Genomic DNA, 22,304 nt, shown 5'->3' with positions numbered 1-22,304 from the left:
TCATCTCTTGATTTTCATGTACCTTTGGGAAGTTTTCTCTGTCTTCTACAGTCAAGACAGACACAAAATACCTGTTCAGCGCTTTTGTTGTTTCCTACAATGCAGGAGGAGACTATTTGGCCAATTGAATCGTCTTATCCAGGCCCCCCTCTCCCCAACTTATCCCCGTAACCCCACACATTTACCCCACTAATCCATCTAACCCACACATCTTGGAAGACTAAGGGGCAATTTATCATGGCCAATCCACTTAACCTGTTCATCTTTGGACTGTGGGAGGGAACCAAAGCACCCGGAGGAAACCCATGCAGACACCAGGAGAATGTACAAACTCCACATAGACGGTCACCCGGGTTCCTGACGCTGAGAGGCAGCAGTGCTAACCACTGTGCTGCCCAAAATCTGTCCAACCTTCTAATTTACCACGAGTCTTTGCCAATTTGTACAATATTTCTTTTAATTTGATACTCCATTTAACTTCCTTGCTTAGGCACGAATGATGCATTAGGTGATGAACTTCAGGAAAACTACTTTGAAAGTTTCATTATAAACTTGATGCATTAGTACAAGGAGTATTGGTGGTTATAAATGTTAGATTTAACAACATAATGCAAAGATAGCTAGAGGTACTCAAAAAAGAACTTTCCCTAAAAACTAAAGAAAAAGTTACTTTTCAACTCTTTGGTAAAAGCTGAGTTCTTGAGTAGAATGTTCAATGTAACTAAGTAAATGGGATTCTACTTGCCAAGAGGTTCCACGCAGATGAGAAAGAACAGGCAAAGGAAGGATCCTTAGGAGACATTGGAGGTGACAATATAGGAGTGAGAGAGAAGCCATTGTTCAATAAACTGTGGCTGTATTGAAATGATGAGTGGAACCATGCAAAGCCAATCCTGTGATGCAGGACAGCAGAGGAGAGGCATTTGGGAGGGGGGAAATCACATTGTTTACTGTGACATTGCATTCAGTGTCAGCTGTCATTTACTGCATAACCTTTTGAATATAAATAGAGACACCATCCATTCATGGATGTATATATTAAAAACAATGTTTATTTACTTTCAAACCCTCCTGCAATGACACACACTTTTTTCCCATTGGGATGGACCAAGAATTCAACCAAAAACTTAGTTATGTCACTGAACATCACATAGCAGATTGCCTAATTGCATGCATCCCTGGTTAGGGGTCTCCTATAAAATATAAAAGTGGCAGACAAATTACTAATTGCTGGGATTAGGGAAATATCCTATGAGGAGAGATCGAGTAGATTTGGCCTCTACTCCCTAGAGTTTAAAAGAATGACAGGTGATCTTATTGAAACGCACAAAATTCTTAAAGGCACTTAACGAGAGATGACTGCTGAGCAGAGGACTTTCCCCTGACTAGGAAAGCTAGCACGAAAGGTCATAGTACAAGAATAAGGGTTGGCAGTTTGTGTCAGATGAGGAAAAATTTCTTTACTGAGGGCTGCGAATCTTTGGAATTCTCTACTCCAGATGCTCGATTTTGAGTGTATTCAAAATAGAGATTGATCGAATTTTGGATGCTAATAGATTCGAGAAGTATGGGGATAGTGTAGGAAGGTGGAGTTTAGATGGATCAGCCGTGATCCTAATGAGTAAAGGAATAGACTCAAAGGGCCATATGGCCTACTCCTATTTTTTATGTTCTTATGTTCTTATTGTGAAGTCTGTCCCCCCACTCTTTCCCCTCGTGGTGTCCACCCTTGATGGAGGTTGTAGGGAAGATGAAGATCCTATTTTAAGATGCACACCAATTGCATTTGTTGTATGCTCAACATGTAAGTGCTGTTTAAGCGAGTTCTTTACATCAGATATTCCTCTTTTGTTTCAGATGGCTGAACAGCTGATGACTCTAGCCTATGAAAATGGAATAAACCTCTTTGATACAGCAGAGGTCTATGCAGCTGGCAAGTAGGTACATTACATTGCTGTGCCTGCAATAGTCAATGATCAAGCATATCTTTTAAAAAATTATATTTCCCAGCCTAATAATGGCAAATAAAAATTACCAAACTTCATTATATGCAGGCTGATTTTTTTCATAGGTGTAAATTGTTGTACGTCTGCTCTGAGCAATAATGGAAAATAGCAGCAATTCATGTATTTCCTATAGTTGAGCTTCTGGTTGCCATTTACTGTTCTGGACTTTGTGTTGAAGTATAGCACACATCTCTGGTAAGTTTGCAATGTATTACAATTCCTTCTTTTACAAACATTGAAATGGTATCACTGAACCAGCTGAGGTTGCTAGCAAGTTTAGTTGTAATGTTAACCATAATCAATAACGGTTTGGCATCTTAGTTTCTAATCAGCAAGTTGAGTAGAAAGCGAAACAGCGGAACGGTAAAATTGACAAAGGAAATCCAAAAATAAGAGTAATTTTTACGGCACAATTCATTGAGGACTTACTGTACTGTATTGCCAATTCACTCAAGTACTCTCTCCCAATTCAGCTGAGCAACAGTAAGTCTGTCATTTATGTCGGCTTAATTCTTTTTTTATGTATACAGTAACGTGTGCTATATTTTAATTATGTCTATTATAAAATCATAGAATCTCTAATGGTCCATCGAGCCTGCACCAACAACAATCCCACCCAGGCCTTAACCCTGTAACCCCATGTATTTACCCTGCTAATTTACCCTGACACTAAGGGGCAATTTAGCATGGCCAATCAACCTAACCCACACAGCTTGGGAGTGTGGGGGGAAACCGGTGCACCCGGAGGAAACCCACGCAGACACAGGGAGAACATGCAGACTCCACACAGACAAGTATTTATTTTTAAAAATAATTTGCTGATTGGCTAATATTTTCCAAGATGCCATTAAAAATGTTTAACTAAGATGCTACCTGCAATTTTCGATTATGCTGGAGGTAATGAATGAGGCGCAAGATTGTAAACGTGCATTGAAATTGTTCATGTCAACTCTCTGCCCATAATGCACAATTCTAGTGAACAGCGTAGAAAGCTTCTGTACCTCAAAAAAAAGTTCCATTTTAATGTTATTATAAATGGGGGGGGGGGGACTATTGGTTTTAAAGAATGGTTTCTAAGTATATTGTGAATTCATTTTTTATTTGCTTTGTGCCATGCATTCCATCACTGATATATTTTGCTTAGGTCCGATATATTTATGTACTGGCTTTCCTTTTGGGAATACCGTTCTGTTTATTCTTTCTTTGCAGACCATTAAATGACGTCACTGAAAGTGTGACCTAGCTGTTATGCGCTGAACTTTGGGGGGATCTGAATATCTATCCTATTCTCTCTAAGCATGTCTTATCAGACTTTTTTTCCCAAATTACATGTCTGTCTACAGCCTCTGATCTTTCTTCTTTGTGGGATGTATACTTAACTTGCATGATAATTTGCAATTCATTGTGAACAGTATCATGGGAGATTCAGCTACATTTGTTTAAAATTACATGCCAGCAGAAATCATCTGAAAAACAATCTCAGAATTGGCAATCCCCCTTGACACATTTGTATTGGATTTCTGTTTGGACCTGACCTTGAGCTTTGTCTCTGCTTCCCACTAAAGCAAATGTTCAACTTGTCACCTACACAAAGATTGATTATGTACAAAGTGATATGTGACAACAAGAGAGGCCTAACCCTAAAAGAAAGTAAAGCATTTTGATAATTTTGTAATTAGCTAATGTATCATGGGAGGGTTATTCACAGAGCTGTCACTTGTTGCATCCATCAGCTTCCCTCATAAGTGGCTGCTCAAACTGTCAAGGCAACCTGTTGCTGCCTTCAGTTTATCCCTAGCATTTTCCCTAACACGTTCTCAAGGAAAACATGGAAATTTGTTTTGGGTTTTAGCCATACTTACTGGAGACCTAGGGGACCATAATTAATTTGTTTTGTCATATATCATTAACGAAATTGTAAAATAGGGAATAACTTTCACTGAATTGTGTATACATTGAAAACTTATGCTTTTTAGCCATAAAGAAACATACAATTTCTGATTAATTTCTTTCAAAAGGAGATGAAAACAGAATGCTTTAGGACACTATTTGCAAGGAAAGGATAAGGTATTGTTTTGAGTGAGACTGTTCACCTCATATTTGTATTTCCAGCATTTATGGTTTTTCCCTTTCTGTATTTACAATTTCAGTAGGGGCTTTTTATTAGCACCTCTTTAAAAATCAGTTCATAGGAATTTAAACAGTACAGACAGCACTGAAGTAGGAAATGGTAAAGTGTTGGGCAAGGTCAGAGAGTAAGAGAGGAATGTAATAAATTTGCTCTACATTTATGTGAGCATTGAACATTATGGTAAGTTGGTGAGCTGCAAATGCAGAAAGCCATGTCAAAATATGTTGATGTTGCAATACCATATCTGGCTTTAAAAAGAGCAGGCCTGAGTACTAATATTCCTGGGTTCAGAAAAGATAGGGAAAGAAAGAAAAGGGAGAAGTGGCTATTTGTTAAGAAGAATGTTATTGTGCAGGACAAAGAGGATGTCCCAGAGGGGTGAAGGACCGAATCTATTTGGTGAGAGCTAAAAAACAATAGCAGTACCATTACATTGCTAGGTGTATTCTGCAGGTCATCAACTAAAGGGAATGGTAAGGAAGAACATGTTTGCAAGAAAATTAGAGGTGCAAGAATTACACATTATTATAATGGGGGCTTCAATTCTTCTAAGATAGACTGGGATAATAGTGCAAAAGGCAGAGAGTAGAAAGAGTTTCTTGAGTGTGTTCAGGAAAATTTCCTACATCAGTATGTTTCCAGTTCATCAAAGAATGATGCTTTGCTATATCTGGTGCTGGGGAATGAGGCGAGTCAAGTGTCAACAGGGGAACATTTTGGGGACAGTGATCATAGTATTATAAGGTTTAGGTTAACTATGATAAATAACAAGAACCACTTCAGAGCAAAAATAATTAATTGGGGAGGACCAACTTCAAAGGCATGAGAACAGAGCTGGCCAGTGGTAAATTGGAATCAAAGATTAGCAGGCAAAATTGTAATGTAATGATGGGCTGTGTTAAAAAGGGAAGATCAGTTGGGCGCAGTCAAGGTACATTCTCACAATGAGGAAAGATAGAGCAAACAAACCCAGAGCAGATGATGAAGAGACGGACAAAAATGAAGCAGAAAAAAGGTGCATTTGACAGATGTCAGATGGATAATATTGTTGTACACCAGGGTGAAAATAGAAATTTCAGAACGGAATTGAAAAAACAATTAAGAGAAGCAAAGAGAGAATATGAAAACAGAATGTCAGCTGACATAAAGGGAATCCAAAATGCTTCGAGACATTTTAATAGTAAAAAGGATAGTAAAAGGAGGAGTGGGGGTCAAGGAAGAAATTGCCACCGAAGTCATAGTGAGATAAGAGATAATTGAGACACTAGATGGGCTAAAAATGTATAAATAAGAGTTATTAGATATGCTGGCTGTTGTCAAAGTCGATAAGTCACCAGGACCGAATAAGACAGGTCCATGGATCCTGAGGGAAGCAAGGATAGAAATTGCAAAGGCACTGCCCATAATCTTCCAATCCTCCTCAAATATGGGTGGAGCCAGAGGACTAGAGAATTGCAAATGTTTACCCCGTTGTTGAAAGAAGGCTGTGAAGCTAAGCTCAGCAACTACAAGCTAATAAATTTAACTTTGGTGGTGGAAAGGTTTTTAGAAACAAAAATTTGAGACAACAGTTAGTTGAACAAATGTGAATAAATCGAGGAAAAAATAGCACAATTTAAGGGAAAATTGTACTTCACATAACAGGCCTATCAACAGAGGCAGTAGCAGTATGGATATAAATTTGGTTGAGTGATAGGAAATGGAGAATTCTGGTGAACAGTTGTTTCATAATGGAGCTCCCCAGGAGTAGGTGTTACATTGCTTTTCCTAATGCTATACATCTTGGATATACAGGGTGCAATTTCAAAATTTATGGATTTTAATTTCTAAACTTGGAAGTATTGGGAACTGAGAGATAATCTTAAATTTGAAGATGATATAGGCAGATTATTGGAATGGATGGACAAGTAGTAGAACAAATTTAATGCAGAGAAGTATGAAGTGATTCATTTGGTTGGAAGAAGTAGGAAAGGGATTATAAAATAAAAAGATATAATTCTAAAGGGCGTGTAGGCAGAGGGATTTTGGGGTATTGCTGAAAAGGAAGAGATGCTGCTGAATAATGATCTGATCAGGGTGGTTATTTTTCTACAGGATAGCTTTGATGTGTTCTGTCAAACTTGCAAGGTGAGCAAAAGGGACCTATTTACAGATTGTTGATAAGGCCAGACTTATAGAGCATGGAGCTATACAAAACCCAACGTGTATTTTGACTGGTGAAGTTGGACTGGACTTGCAATAGACAGTCGTGGAGAACTTTGTTGACAGTGTATCACAGAGATGAGTCAAAGACTGCCACTTTCTGACCTAAAAAGTGCAACAGGTTAAGCAACTCATTTCACGATGCTACTCTGCAGTGGCTAGACGAGTAGTACTTTCCACTAACAGGATGCTGACAGTTAAAAAAGACCTTCTGCCTGCCACAGAATTGATCAATGTTGGGAATGAATTTCACTGCCAGTGCAATGCCAGGTACATAGGCCATATGTCGTGATGATTGGCTGATCAAATCAAATAGCATGTTCCTTCAGTTATTCATAATAGCGTACAGACTATACCCCGCGCTTGCAAAACCCTAAACAAAACTTTGACTGTTAGCTGTGATTTTGTGATTGTGGAGCACTTGCTGAACAATCCTGTTAAGACCCAGGCCAGAAACTCCAAGATGTTTTGTGAAGTTAGCCTAGACTCTTAAGTTTTACATTTGATTTTGGTGTTGGTGAGCATAAGGCTTTTCATTCCAGGTTTGATTCAAGTGACCCACTAGGAAGCTTTTATCAAACAAAGTTTATTTAAGAACACAGTTCAAATATAACAAAAATAATTTGCATAACTTCTACCAATTACAAGAATTTAAACATGACACAGTATATTTCTTAACAGTTAGTCATCTCTGTTGTTCCAATTTAAAGCAACACCCATAGACATGCACCCTTGTTAAGAATTAGCACAAAAACAATATGCTACGTGATGCTAGATTTTCAGCTTTTTAACACTTCTGGACAGAAGTCCAGGCTGCAATTTTCAGAGAAGGATATATCCTCAAACAACAAAACCTCAGAGGTAAACCAGTCTCTGGTTGTTTCCAGTCTCCAACTTCAGAGTGGAGAAAAGAAGAGAAACTCTCTCTTCTCTCTTTGCTCAAAAGCAGCATCTAAGCTTGAATATTCTGTGATAAGCCCAGCTTCCCCGTCACATGACCATACATGCCAATCATCCTAATGAAGCCCCACTCTGCAAAATCCTAGGGGAAAACAGTAGAACAACATTAGTTCAGATTAAAAACAACATTCTAGCCAATAGAAACAATTATAGTGTTGCAACAACAATACAGAATGTTGGTAGATATTATGGCTCCAAGTGCATAAAAAGCTGCTACAACAGATCCTGCACAGGAACACGGTTCAAATACATTTCTTAAAGGCACAGTATTGTCACAATCCTGAGTGCACTAATAGCTATACTAACAACCAATTTAAGATTCAGTCAAGCTCGTAACATCGATCATTTATACTTGCTAGAAGCGACCTACATTCATAACAGGAAGCCATTCGCTGGAATTCTATCACCCCACCCGCCATGGAATCGGAGTAGGGGAGGGGCAGAGAACGGAAATTCCGTTGACCTGGGGCGGGAATTTTCGGTCTTGCTCGAGCAAGGCCATAAAACCTCGCCCATTATCTTTATAAAAAAAGGAATATGATCGAGCCTTGTATCGTTTTTGAATTACCCAAGAGCTTGGGAGCCTATCGTTCCCTGGTGTTTTCATTATGGCAACATCTCAGCCGATCAGAGTCTACTTACCAACCAATCAGCACCCTTTTCTCCTGTAGTATAAATTTTTGTGAATGTTTAAAATTTGGTATTCTTGCATTTGTCCTGATGAGTGAAAAACAAAAAGCTTTAGCAACATGTCTCCCTTTTCAGCAATATTAAAGTTATGTACTACAAAGATTGTGGGGTATATGTGCAAAATTGTTGAAGGTGGTAGGGCAGGTTGAGAAAGGGTTAATAAAGTATATGGGATTCAGGGCTTCATAGGAACATAGTGTGCAGAAACAAGGATGTAGTTTATAAATCTCTATTAAACATTGGTTTAACCTCAACTAGAGTACAATGTCCAGTTCTAGGCACCATACTTTGGAAAGAATGTGAAGACAGAAAAGGTTTGTGAGAATGGTTCTAGAGATGAGGAACTTCAGTTACATAGATAGATTCGGAGAAGCTAGGTCTGTTCGCCTTGGAGAAGTGAAGATTAAGAGGAGATTTGATAGAGATATTCTAAATCATGAGGGGCCTGGGAAAAATAGAGGGGGAGAAAGTTGGTGGAAGAGTTGAGAACCAGGGGATACTAATTAAGACGGTAAGATTCAGAAGCAACAGCAGAGAAAAGCTGTTTTATGCAGAAAGAATGCACTGCCGGAGAGCATGGTGAAGGGAGATTCAATCATGGCTTTCAAAAGGAAATTGGATGATTATCTGAAGAGAAAAATTTGTAAAGTTGCAAAGGAGAAGTGGGGGAGTTATTCTTGCCAGCAGTGACATGATGGGCTGAATGGATTCCTAAGCTATAACCATTCTATGATTTTATGACCTCAATTGAGTGCAGGAACTTGGATGAATTATTAAGCATCATAAGGAAGTGAAGTAATTTACAAGTTCCATTGAAAATGCAACTTGCCTTTTTTCAGATGCTGATCAATCTTTTGTGTTTGTTGCTTTGCCTGCTTTTATTTAGTGAAATTTCCACACATGATGTGAATGACACTATATAGTACTTGTAGTTACATATTGTGAGGGTCTCGCAGAGTTCGTTGCATTTGGCAAGCATTCGGTGTTGATAGTTGGTAGGGGTCAAAGTCCTTATTTGTTGGGGACAACTTGGGTCTTGCTGGAAGAGTCCATTAAGGCCCCTACAGGAATCTAAGCAGAGTTTGGACAGTGCACAGCCTCTTGGGCTGCTCAAGTCATAATGAGAAACAGGTATCTAATTCGCCAACTAAGTTCTCAATTTCTTTGGCTGAGGGATAGCTGTGAGAAAAACCATAGAGAATCTGCGTATAGAGGGCTCACCAAGTTAGGGAGGAATGCCTTGGACCATAAGACATAAGAGCAGAGGTCGGACATTCAGCCTACCGAGCCTGCTCTGCTGTTCAATGCGATCATGAATGACCTGATTATCTTCAACTCCACTTTCCTACCGTATCCCCATAACCATTGATTCCTTACTGATTAAAAATCTGTCTATCGCAGCCTTGAATGTAACCACCCAGCCTCTATAGCCCTCTGCAGTAAAGAATTCCACAGATTCAATACCCTCTAAGAGAAGAAATTCCTCCTCATCTCTGTCTTAAATGGGCTATCCCTTACTCCCCTTACTCTGAGATTATGCCCTCTGGTTCTAGACTCTCCTCTAAGGGGAAATAACCCCTTGTTTCCCCTTCTGGGAATGTCCAGGACCACTCAGCATCTACCCTGTCAAGCCCCCCGAGAATCCTATATGTCTGAACAAGGTCGCCTCTCAGGCTTTTAACTCCAATGAGTACAGGCCCAAACTACTCGAGCTCTCCTCATAAGAAAATCCCTCCATACCCGGGATCAACCTAGTGAAACTTCTCTGGACTGTCTCCAATGCCAGCATATCTTTCCTTAAATAAGGGAACCAAAACTGTTCACAGTATTCCAGGTGTAGCCTAACTAGTGTCTTTTATACTTTTAGCAAGACTTCCCCATTTTATTACTCCATTCCCTTTGAAATAAAGGCCAACATTCTATTTGCCTTCCCTATTACGTGCTGATCTTGCATGCTAGCTTTTTGAGTTATGGCACAAGGACCCCCAAATCCCTCTGAGCTGTAGCTTTATGAAATCTTTCTCTATTCTCAAAGTGCATAATTCACATTATCGTCCATCTGTCAAGCTTTTGCCCATTCACTTAACCTGTCCATATCTCTCTGTAGACTCTGTCATCCTCACCACTTATTTCTCACCTTTTTTTGTCATCTGCAAACTTGGTAATAGTCCATTCACTTCCCTCGTCCAAATCATTGATACATATTGTAAATAATTGTGGCCCAGCACAGATCCCTATGGCATTCCACTAGAGACAGGTTGCCATCCTGAAAATGCCCCTTATCCCAACTCCCTGTCCTCTTTTAGTTTGCCAATCCTCTAGCCATGCTAATATACAACCCCCAACACCATGGGCTCTTATCTTAAGTAGTTTTTTGTGTGGTATCTTATCAAATGCTTTTTGGAAATTCAAGTATATATTACATCTTTATCTATCCTGCTCAAAGAATTCTAATAAATTTGTCAGGCACGATTTCCCCTTCATGAAGCCATGCCAACTCTGCCTGATTATATTGTCTTTTGCAGTGCTCTGCTATTACATCCTTTATTATTGACTCTAACATTTTCACAATGTCAGATCACCCCCCCCCCTCCCCCTTTCCAATCCTCTGGGACTTTTCCAGAAATCTTGGAAGATCACTACCAATGTATCCACTATCACGGTTGCTACTTCCTTTAATATTTCAGGATGCAACCATTCAGGTCCAGGGAACGTATCAGCCTTTAGCCCTGTTAGTTTCCCTAGTACTTTTTCCCTAGTGATAATTATTGTATTTATTTCCTTCCCCACTTCCTTTTGCTTCTTGATTATTTAATATTTTTGGAATGTTTAGTGTCTTCCACTGTGAAGACTGATAACATGTATTTATTTAACTCCTCTGCCATTTCCTTATTTCCCCACTTTCATTTTCTAAGAGGTCTATGTTCACATTGGCCCCTCTCTTCCCTTTTATATATTTAAAGAAGCTCTTACTGTCCATTTTTATATTATTTGCTAGTTTATCTTCTCCCTATTTAAACTTTTGGTCACCTTTTGTTAGTTTTTAAAACTTTCCTAATCCTCTGTTGTATGTTTTTTTTCTTTCCGTTTAATACTATCTATAACTGCCTTAGTTAACCAAAGTTGATTTACCCCCTTCCTAGAATCCTCCTTCCTCACTGGGATAGATCTTTGTTATAATTCATGAACTATTTTCAAAAACGTCTGCTGATCAACCGTCTTTTCTGCTAAACTCCTTTGCCAGTCCGCTCCAGCTAAATCTGCCCCTATTCCTTTGTAATTACCCTTATTTAAATTTAGCACAATTGTTTCTGACCCAAGTTTCTCACTATCAAGCTGACTGCTAAATTCATGATGTGGTCACTGTTTCCTATGGGATCTTTTAGTTTGAGATCGTTTATTAAACTTGCCTCATTGCGCATTACCAGATGCAAAATAGCTTGATCCTGGTTGGATCCACATGATATTGTTCTTGGAAAGTGTCCCGAATACACTCTGAAATCTTCCTCACGGCTACCTTTGCCAATTTGACTTTCCCATTCTACAAGAAGATTAAAGTCACCCATGATTAATGTACTGCCTTTTTTTACATGTCCTCGTTGTCTCCTGATTTACGCTCAGTCCTACAGTATAGCTACTCTTGGGGCCTATAGACTGCTCCTACCAGTGTCTTTTTCTTGTTATATCTTCCCTCCAGCCAGATGGATTCTACATCTTCTGATCCAAGATCATTTCTTGCTATCATACTTATTCCATTTCCTACTAACAAAGATGCTGTGCCATTAATTGATTTATTTTGTGCCAAATATTACATGCATTTAAGTAATCAGCCATTAATTTTGCCTTTTTACCATTTTTTCCCCTTTCAACCCTATTTGTTTTCTTATGTCTGCCCCTTCCTGTCATGCTCTGAGTATCATTGTTTAAATAGCTGCCTTTTAATGCTGCCATATATCTTTTGCTTTGTAAGCTTTTGTATCCCCTCGCCAGTATCATTTTTTTACCCCCATCACCACCATTTAGTTTAAAGTCCTTTCTACTTCCCTAGTTAAGCAGTTCGCAAGATCACTGGGTGTCCCAGTGCAATGCAGATGTGTAGGCCCTCCCAACGGTACAGTTCCACTTTCCCCAGTAGTACTAATGCCAGTGCCGCACAAACTAAAACCCACTTCTCCCACACCAGTCTTTGAGCCACGTATTCATATCTCTGTTCACTTACATCAGGCTTATCCAAACTTTTCATGTTGGGAGCCCCATTTCAACATTTTCGCACTCGAGCTGATGAGTAAATTTTAGATAAAGTTTGGCATAACACTAAATAAATTTCAAACAATAACTGAGATATGAAAAGAAACTTGCTGATCAAAAAAATGTGGTAAATAGACATGAGTATTGGCGTGTAATAGGGTGAGAGTGTCGCTCCCCCTCCCCGCCTCTCACTCCCTCTCCACCTACACATTCTTATTTATATTTTTATTTTTATTTATAATGATGTCTTGCGTGGTGATCAATGATTTGTTTGATATGGAACTGAACTGTTGGTATGTATCTACAGTTTGTAGATTGGACAACTGTCAGCTGGTCCTTTCGGTTTTGCCTGCCTAAGCATAAGGCCCCAATGCTACTATAGTCTAGCTTTTACAACTTAACGTGTTGTGTTTTTGCCCTTGATTTATTTGTTCATCTTGACTCTGGACATTTGTAGCATTCATATTTGTCTGACTTGCTTGTCCTTCAGCATTTTTTCTTGTTCCAAAATTTTGCCAACAAATCATAGGTGTTTAACCAGTAGGATGAGTTTCCAATGCCAAATTACATTGCTGTCTGCTAAAGATAAATCTCCACTGAAATTAAATCACCACTGCTTTGTGGTAACCAGTAGTTATCAGTTATTGTCACTGTTCCTCTCTTGCCCTATTTGCTATACACTTGAGAAATTCAGCTGGAGCATAAACTAAGCTTGCACAATGTGACCTCTTTTCATGGTTACTCATACCAGCAAAGAGGCAAAACACTTGCATGTCTGTTCATTTACCTAAAATCTGCTAAATTCAATTATTAGTCATTTCTGGGGCATCAAGGAGGCACTGACTACAAGTGGATTTAGTTGCCCGTAGTCTAGGGAAGCAAAATCAGCCAGAACATCATCTTCAAATTACTACCCTCATGTGATAGTCAACATGGTTTTGTGAGAGGGAGGTCATGCCTCACTAACCTGGTGGTGTTTTTTGAAGAAGTGACCAAAATGGTTGACGAAGGAAGGGCCGTGGATGTTGTCTATATGGACTTTAGTAAACCGTTTGACAAAGTCCCTCATGGTAGGCTAGTGAAAAAGGTTGGATACCATGGGATAAAGGGGGAGGTGGCTAGATGGGTGGAGAACTGGCTTGGTCATAGAAGACAGAGGGTGGTAGTGGAAGGGTCTTTTTCCGGCTGGAGGCCTGTGACTAGTGGTGTACCGCAGGGCTCTGTATTGGGACCTCTGCTGTTTGTGATTTATATAAATGATCTGGAAGAAGGAGTAACTGGGGTGATCAGTAAGTTTGCGGACGACACAAAACTGGCAGGACTTGCAGACAGTGAGGAACATAGTCAGAGGCTACAGAAGGATATAGATAGGCTGGAAATTTGGGCAAGGAAATGGCAGATGGAGTTCAATCCTGATAAATGCGAAGTGATGCATTTTGGTGGGAATAATGTAGGGAGGAGCTACACGATAAATGGAAGAACCATAAAGGGTGTAGAGGCGCAGAGGGACCTGGGTGTGCAAGTCCACAGATCTTTGAAGGTGACGTCACAGGTGGAGAAGGTGGTGAAGAAGGCATATGGCATGCTTGCCTTTATAGGATGGGGCATAGAGTATAAAAGTTGGGGTCTGATGTTGCAGATGTATAGAACGTTGGTTCGGCCGCATTTGGAATACTGCGTCCAGTTCTGGTCGCCACACTACCAGAAGGACGTGGAGGCTTTGGAGAGAGTACAGAGGAGGTTTACCAGGATGTTGCCTGGTATGGAGGGGCTTGGTTATGAGGAGAGATTGGGGAAACTGGGGTTGTTCTCCTTGGAAAGACGGAGGATGAGGGGAGACTTAATAGAGGTGTATAAAATTATGAAAGGCATGGATAGGGTGAACGGTGGGAAGCTTTTCCCCGGGTCGGTGGTGACGTTCACGAGGGGTCATAGGTTCAAGGTGAAGGGGGGGAGGTTTAACACAGATATCAGAAGGACATATTTCACACAGAGGGTCGTGGGGGCCTGGAATGTGTTGCCGGGCAAGGTGGTGGAGGCGGACACACTGGGAACGTTTAAGACTTATCTAGACAGCTATATGAACGGAGTGGGAATGGAGGGATACAAAAGAGTGGTCTAGTTTGGACCAGGGAGCGGCACGGGCTAATTGTTCCTTGTTTCTCGTTTTAAGGCTTCATTCTATGATCATCTTGCTGGTGCCAGTACAGAGCGAGACTGCGGATAGTTGGGAACCTGTCTCGGGGGCAGGGAATTCATATGGTGTTCGTGGAAGTGGAAATGACTAGGGTTGGGAAGCATTTTCCGATCAGGGCCATTGTGATCTCCTGGACTCGTTTCGATCGCCTCAGGGGGTCGGAGAGGAATTTCCCAGATTTTTTTTCCCCATATTGGCCCTGGGGTTTTTCACTCTGGGTTTTCGCCTCTCCCTGGAGATCACTTGGTCTGGAATGGGGGGGTGGGGGTGAGTTAATAGGTTGTAATGAACAAAGCATCATAGCTGTGAGGGACAGCTCGGTGGATAGGATATTGGTATGTAGATAGGCTGGAAAATTGGGCGGGGATCCTGGATTCAGGATTCATTCCTGGACCGGGGAGCGGCGCGGGCTTGGAGGGCCGAAGGGCCTGTTCCTGTGCTGTATTGTTCTTTGTTCTTTGTGATGTTCCCATGATTGAAAAGTCTTATGCTCAGTTTAGGAACATGTGGACACAACACTGAAATATCTCTGGACAGGCAGTCATTATATCCAGGACAGGAGGTATTGAAGGGGGATTTTCTAAGAACTCCTTTTTGTATTATGTCAGTTTAATCCACATAGAAAAACTAACTTAACTGCTATAAATATATTTTAATCAACAAAACTAACTTTGTCATCTAAAATAGACATCCAATGAACCAAATAAACATCTTAATATAGTATTGAAAGCTCAGCAGTAAAACAAATGATGTCAGTGTAACATCCAGACCATCTCTCAACTACTATTTCTTTAAAATGCTCCGGAAAACCAACCTCTTTGACAAAACTTTTAGACACATGTCTTAATATTCCCTTAAGTGACCCAGTGTCATATTTTGTTTGATAATCATTCCTCTGAAGTGCCTTTTATGTTTTTGGACATTAAAGGCACTATAAATGCCAAGTGCACATTGACATCGTACTTAACTAGTGAATATCTATACTCATTTCAGGCAGAAACTTCACAGGTTGGGAAGAATGTTGAAACACAAATGAAGCAAAAGGCAATGGAAGGCATTGAAGTCAAATGATAAGTCTACAACAAAACCAATTTTTATTTATGTAGCTCCTTTAACAGAAAACACCCCAAGGCACTTTACAGGAGTATTATAAAGCAAAATTTAACATTGAACCACATAAACGATATTAGGACAGATAACCAAAAGTTTGGTCAAAGAGGAATGTTTTAAGGAGTGTCTTGGAGAGTGGGCCTAGGCAGCTGAAGACATGTCTGCCAGCGATGGAGTAATTAAAATCTACCAATAATAGAAATGTTTATTTTTATCTACCCAGATGTAGAATGGACTGAGTAATGGAATTCCTCCTCCAAACTTTCTGCCTTTTCTTTATCCTTTTTTCAGCTCCTTAAAACCTCTTCTCTTTAGTCAAACTATCATCTTATGCGACTTGGTGTCTAATTTTGCTTTATAATGTTCCTGTGCAGTGCCTTGAGATATTTTATTACATTAAAGACACTATATAAATTAAAGTTGTTGTTGCAATAACTATAATGAAGATGGTATTCCCAAATATCTGCTACCCTTGAGCCTTGTAGGTATCTCCAAAATGTGCCTTCCGGAATGCAGGGGTCTTATAACTTTAATATGTTTGATTTAAATGTTTTGTAATGTTTAAGAGTCTGAGAAAATGTAAAGCTGCATTTATATTTGAATGAGAATACATTTAGCACCATGAACTTTCATCCGATTTAAGAATTTCTACTTCATATTTACAATATCAATTTGTGATTTTAATTTTGTTAAATCATCAGAAATCCCAAGGTATGTTATGAAGTTAGACGAGACCCCAACTATTTGCTATTTTGGCATTAATGTGAGAACAAGATGTTTCACTCCAGGTGTGAATCTATTGACACGCAAGGAAGCTATTATCAAAACAGACTTTATTTAACAATACAGTTTAACTGTAACAAATGAATTAGCTTAATTTTTACCAATTGAAATACTTAAACATGACAAGGTACAATTCATAACTGCTAGCCTATCTCTAATAGTTCAAATTCAAACAATATTCCTCTTGTAGACTTAAACTCCTCTTCAAAATCAGTTAGCAGTTAACACACAGGCTTATGTGCTTGTACTTGGGCTGCCAGTTCTCAAGCATCCAGAACACCTCTGGACAGAGAGAGAGAGACTTGTTACTACCAGGAGTAACAGCCTCCAAAGAGAGACATAAATGCCTCTTGCTTTTTTCAGAATCTGGCAGTAACTACCTGCTTTTCTCTGGAAACTTTGTTCCTCCCCTTAAGCACATGACTGTCACTGTCAATCAACCTAATCAAAACCCTACTCTTAAAACCCCAGGGGAAAAACCAAATAAACAAAAATGCATTAACTCAGGTTAAAACAAACATATGCCTAGCTAAAATCAATCATTGGACTGCATTCTCAGCATGTGAGCTGCCTGGTGCCCAGATAAATGGTCACCTTGTAAAACAGAGCTGAATTTTAAACATCCCCTCACAAGAAACATGATATAAATACATTTTTAAAGGCACAGTATCATCACAATGTTATCTAATTATTCATTCTGATTCATTAATTTTTCAGTTTTTAATCTTATTTTCTTTTTTACTTATAAAATTTAGTACATCAATTCTCCAGTGTAACGCATACTGTGGCTGTGCAGTTTGCCACATCACCTGGCCTACATTATGGGCCACAGCAAAGATGCTGAGAACAGATTAGATTGCGTCTCTAGGGGGAAGCAGGAAAATCGGATTGTGAGGCACTCTTTCCCATTGAATGGCTGTCAGAGAAGGGACTCTTGGAAATGAGACAGTTTTCCTACTCCATCGGGGTATTGGTATAATGTTATTGTGGAACAAACAGTAAAATTAAAACACAAAATGTTTTAATGAGTGGAAAGTATGAGCTAATTCTAAATTAGCTGTTCAAATAGCCATATGTAAATAAAGTCTGCACAAATCATTCAGACTGAATCCATATTGTGTTAACAAATGTAGGTTGATTGAACTTGAATGCTTACTGTCATCCATCTCCCATCTAAATAGTTAAGACTGCACACAAAATCAATGTAGTTTTTTTTGGTGGTTAGATTATTTGCACAGCAGTTTTTTTAATCTTCAGTGCTGTTTGATAATGTAAAATAACCAAAAAAGGTTTCTAAATATTTTGAATTTTGTGATTTTTAATTTAAATTTATCAAATGAAACGTACCAATCTACAACCAATTCACTTCAGTCCACGCGCTTTCGAGAAATGGCTAAATTCACTGGATACAGAAAAGTCATGGGCCCTGACAGTATATCCACCCTGCCGCAGTATTGCAGAACTAGCCACAACCCTAACCAAGTTGTTGCAGTACAACTGCAATGCTGGCAATACTGACAAAGTGGAAAATTGCCAAAGATATTTCCTGTCCACAAAGTGCTGGACTCATACAATCTGGCCAATTACTGTCCCATCAATCAATTCTCAGTTCTCCTCAAAATGATGGAAAATGTCATTGACAATGCTATTAGGCAGCACTTATTCAGCAATGGCATGCTCATTGCTCAGTTTGGTTCGAATCATATCTAGCACTAAGGAAGATGTTTGGGGGCCAATCATCTCAGCACCAGGCCATCACTGCAGGATTAGAACAAAGAACAATACAGCACAGGAACAGGCCCTTTGGCCCTCCAAGCCTGCGCCGCTCATGTGCCCAACTAGACCATTCGTTTGTATCCCTCTATTCCCAGTCTGTTCATGTGGCTATCTAGATAAGTCTTAAACGATCCCAGCGTGTCTGCCTCAATCACCTTGCTTGGCAGTGCATTCCAGGCCCCCACCACCCTCTCTGTAAAATACGTCCCCCTGACATCTGTGTTGAACCTTGCCCCCCTCACCTTGAACCTGTGACCCCTTGTGTTCGTCACCTCCAACCTTGGAAAAAGCTTCCCACTGTTCACCCTATCTATGCCCTTCGTAATTTTATACACCTCTATTAGGTCGCCCCTCATCCTCCGTCTTTCCAGGGAGAACATCCCCAGTTTACCCAATCTCTCCTCATAGCTAAGACCCTCCATACCAGGCAACATCCTGGTAAACCTTTTCTGTACTCTCTCCAAAGCCTCCATGTCCTTCTGGTAGAGTGGTGACCAGAACTGGACACAGTATTCCAAATGTGGCCTAACCAACGTTCTATACAGCCGCAACATCATATACCAACTTTTATATTCTATGCCCCGTCCAATAAAGGCAAGCATGCCATATGCCTTCTTGACCACCCTCTCCACCTGTGCTGCCACCTTTAAGGACCTGTGGACTTGTACACCCAGGTCCCTCTGTGTGTCTATACTCCTGATGGTTCTGCCATTTATTGTACAGCTCCCCCTTATCTCAGGGTAGCATCCCAGGCCCCAACAATCTTAGCTGCTTCATCAATGACCTTCATCACAAGGTCAGAGTTGGGGATTATTGCACAGTTTTCAGTACCATCCATAACTCCTTAGGTACTGAAACAGTCTGTGTCTATATGCAGCAAGAGCTCGACACCAATCAGACTTGGGTTAATAAGTGACGAGTAACATACCACACAAGCGCCAGGTAATGAGTATCTCCAAAAAGAGAGAATCTAACTGTCTCCCTTTAATGTTCAATAACATTATCATCACTAAATTCTGCACATTAACATTCTAGGGGCTACCATTGACCAGAAACTAAACTGGACCTGCCACATAAATGCTGTGGATATGAGAAAAGATAAGTGGCTGGGAATTCTCTGGCAAGTATCTCCATGTCCATCATCTACAAAACACACATGTCAGCAGTGCGATGGAGTACTCTCCACTTGCTTGGATGAGTGCAGCTCCATCAACTCTCAAACTCGATACCATCCAAAACAAAGCAGCCCACTTAATTGACACCGCGTCCACCACCTTTAAGTATTAATAGCAGTGAGCACGGTCTATAAGAAGCATTGCAGCAACTTGCCAAGGACCCTTCAACAACAATTTCCAAACCCATAACTTCTACCACCCAGAAAGACAAGAACAACAAATGCATAGGATCACAACCACCTGCAAATTTTCCTCCAGGTCCCATGCCACTCTAACTTGGAACTATATCACCTTTCCTTCACAGTTTCTGGATCAAAAATCTGGAACACTCTAACAACACTGTGGATGTACTTACATTACGTGTATTTCGTGAGCCAGTGGCTCACGAAGGTGGCTCAGCACCCCTTCAACGGTAGCTAGGGATAGGCAATATATCCCAGCAGAAGTTAGTTTGAAAAATCCTTTGAGCCCTAACCAGAGATTTATAAAGATTTAGCCGGACTTCCTTGTCTTTGAATTAAATACCCTATTTAATTCACAACAAAGCTACAATTTTAATTTGTAATATTAGAATTGAAGGTAGATTTGCAGTTTTTCTGCTTTCTGCGTTAAAATGTTGCAGACATCCATAAACTTTGGCATTACAACCATTTTGCTGGCTTTGCAGAGCTGTCTATAAAGAGCTCCAGTTACCTTCAAGTATCCTTTATTTAGGAATATCTGCAGCAAAACAAATGAGACTCTTGCTCAAAAGAAGGCCTACAAATTATTGGAACTCTACTTGAATATATTCACTGCCAAACATTTTTGTGTAGTTGCTGATTCCGGGCTCTTAATCTCAGCAGGGTTTCACTAATGTAGCTATACAGTATCAATCTCATTAAACAATGCACAAGGCGACCTCATGTCTGAGCCTTTAAAATATTAAAAGGTACATTCCATTTCAGGTGAGCTTTAAAACGTGTCATCGATTTGGCCAACTTGAACAGAAATGAGATAACTATAAAAAGCTTGTCGACTTCTTGATCATTTAGCACATTCTGGCTCAGTATTTTTTATTTCAATAAAGGGATCACTAGCGTCTTAAAAGCATAAAACTATAGATATCTAAAACTGAAACCGAACATGCTGGAAACTCGGATCAATCAGCATCTATGGAGAGAATAGATGAGTTAACATTTGGGGTTTAAAGTTTATTTCATTAGTGTCACAAGTAGATTTACATTAACACTACAATGATGTAGCCCCTTTTTCAAAACTAAGATATGGATGACAAAAGAAAATCAGAACAAAGGTACAAGAAAGGGGAAAAAATACAAAAGAAAATAAGTAGCATGACCCGTAGAAAGCCACAGATATTTAAACGCTAGAAATAATATTCGCAATGCCAACAGGAGGAAAAACCAAAAGATTAAAATGCTTTGTAGTGATCATCTCCAAAATTAAATAAGCAAAGAAAGAACTTGCAGCAAGGAGCCATAAATAGAAAATTAACATCCAAAAATTATATTTTGTTGTATTGGTTTGTGGGGGGGGAGGGTGCTGAATCTTACACAGGACACTGGAAGCACTCTTCACTCTTCCATAGATTCCCAAGGATAGAAATAGACATTTCCAAGATGTGAGCTTCCTGACAAACCTCGATGGGAAGACATATAATTCCTTTTAATTGTGAAAACTGGTAGCACAGTAATCAATAATCTAGATTATTTGCTGCAGTCATGAATACAACCCTGTGTTCCAGGAAAATTTGATATTGATTCAGTCACTCAACAATAATTTTCCTGTCTGTAAAGTATTGGAAACATCTGATTTAATATCATGCATAAGGGCCACCCCAACACTGTTAAAGGAGCCTTTGCAAATACATTAGGATTTGTTTGAGATATTTCTGGACACCACTTTAGAATTTTAATTTTAAAAAATAACATGCATTTGGTTGATGAGATGAGTAACATAGTTTGGTTTTCTGCAATCACAAACATTCTTCCTCTTAGCAAAATGGGAGCAATTTGATTTTTGGACAATTTGCAGGAAATATGTAAAGGCATTAGAAAGGGTACAGATCAGGATGTTACAAGGGACTTCAATTATGACGAAAGGTTGGAAAAGATAGGGTTATTTTCCATTTACAGAGGAGGTTAAGAGGTGACCTAATAAAGATTTTTAAGAAGATGAAAGATTTTGAAAGGTGTAGATAGGGAAAATAATATGTCCTCTAATTAATCGATCAATAACTAGAGATCATGGACTCAAAATCATTGGAAAAAGATCTAGAGGGAAGATTAGGAGAATTCTTTTCACGGAGTTTTCATGATCTAGAACATGCTGCTTGAAAGGTTGGTGGAAGCTGATCCCATAAATAATTTTAAAAGGGAGTTGGCCAGTTACCTAAGAATGAGGAACTGCAGCATTATGGTTAAACACAAAAATGTGGAATTAAGCATGATTGCTCTTTCAAAGTGTCAGTACAGGCGCAATAGCCGATTAAAACATCCTTCTATGCTGTATGTTTCTATTATTCAATGGATTGCGGTATGGTACTAAGCTTTCTATTATGTTGAGAATATAACTACTACAGTTAAGAGTCACACATTGCTCAGAAAATAATGCATGGAAATTCTCTTGGTCATGTGTGCACTATAGGCAGGGAGCATTTAGCAACTGGAACAATTTGTTTCATCTTGCTGTCTAGGATTCAGCAGGTTTAATGGACCCTCCTTGCATCAGCTAATGGTGCAATTGATGATGTTTCTAGCTGGTTCACCTTTATTGACTTGGACCTTGTGCTTTGTTGAAGTGCTGCTTCTCCTTAACAGCAGTTTGGATGCGGAGCAGGGCAGGTGGAATTGTATTGAGTGAGATTCCAACATTAATCTTTAAATAAGAAATAAACAGCATTGATTCATTTATTAATTGAGATTTTAGAGGCAAAGCTTGTTTATTCCATGTTCCCACTAATATATTGCAGTCATCAATACACCATCTTCAATCCAGAAATTTCTGCAAGTTGGTTCACTTTGTGA

At 39.5% G+C, this 22,304-nt stretch overlaps 1 protein-coding gene across 2 annotated transcripts in view; it reads left to right on the top strand.

Moving 5' to 3' along the window:
- The window catches only part of LOC144509879 (voltage-gated potassium channel subunit beta-2-like), a 129,697-nt gene that overhangs the window by 56,770 nt on the left and 50,623 nt on the right, over positions 1-22,304 (top strand). For both annotated transcript variants that reach the window (XM_078238813.1, XM_078238814.1), the window contains exon 4: positions 1,858-1,937. In XM_078238813.1, coding sequence (XP_078094939.1) covers positions 1,858-1,937 — 80 coding nt within the window. The remainder of the gene's footprint in view (positions 1-1,857; positions 1,938-22,304) is intronic.

The sequence above is a fragment of the Mustelus asterias genome, chromosome 22, assembly GCF_964213995.1.
Source record: "Mustelus asterias chromosome 22, sMusAst1.hap1.1, whole genome shotgun sequence".
Taxonomy (NCBI): domain Eukaryota; kingdom Metazoa; phylum Chordata; class Chondrichthyes; order Carcharhiniformes; family Triakidae; genus Mustelus; species Mustelus asterias.
Note: the sequence above shows the minus strand (reverse complement) of the source record. Positions and strands in the feature narration are given on the sequence as shown.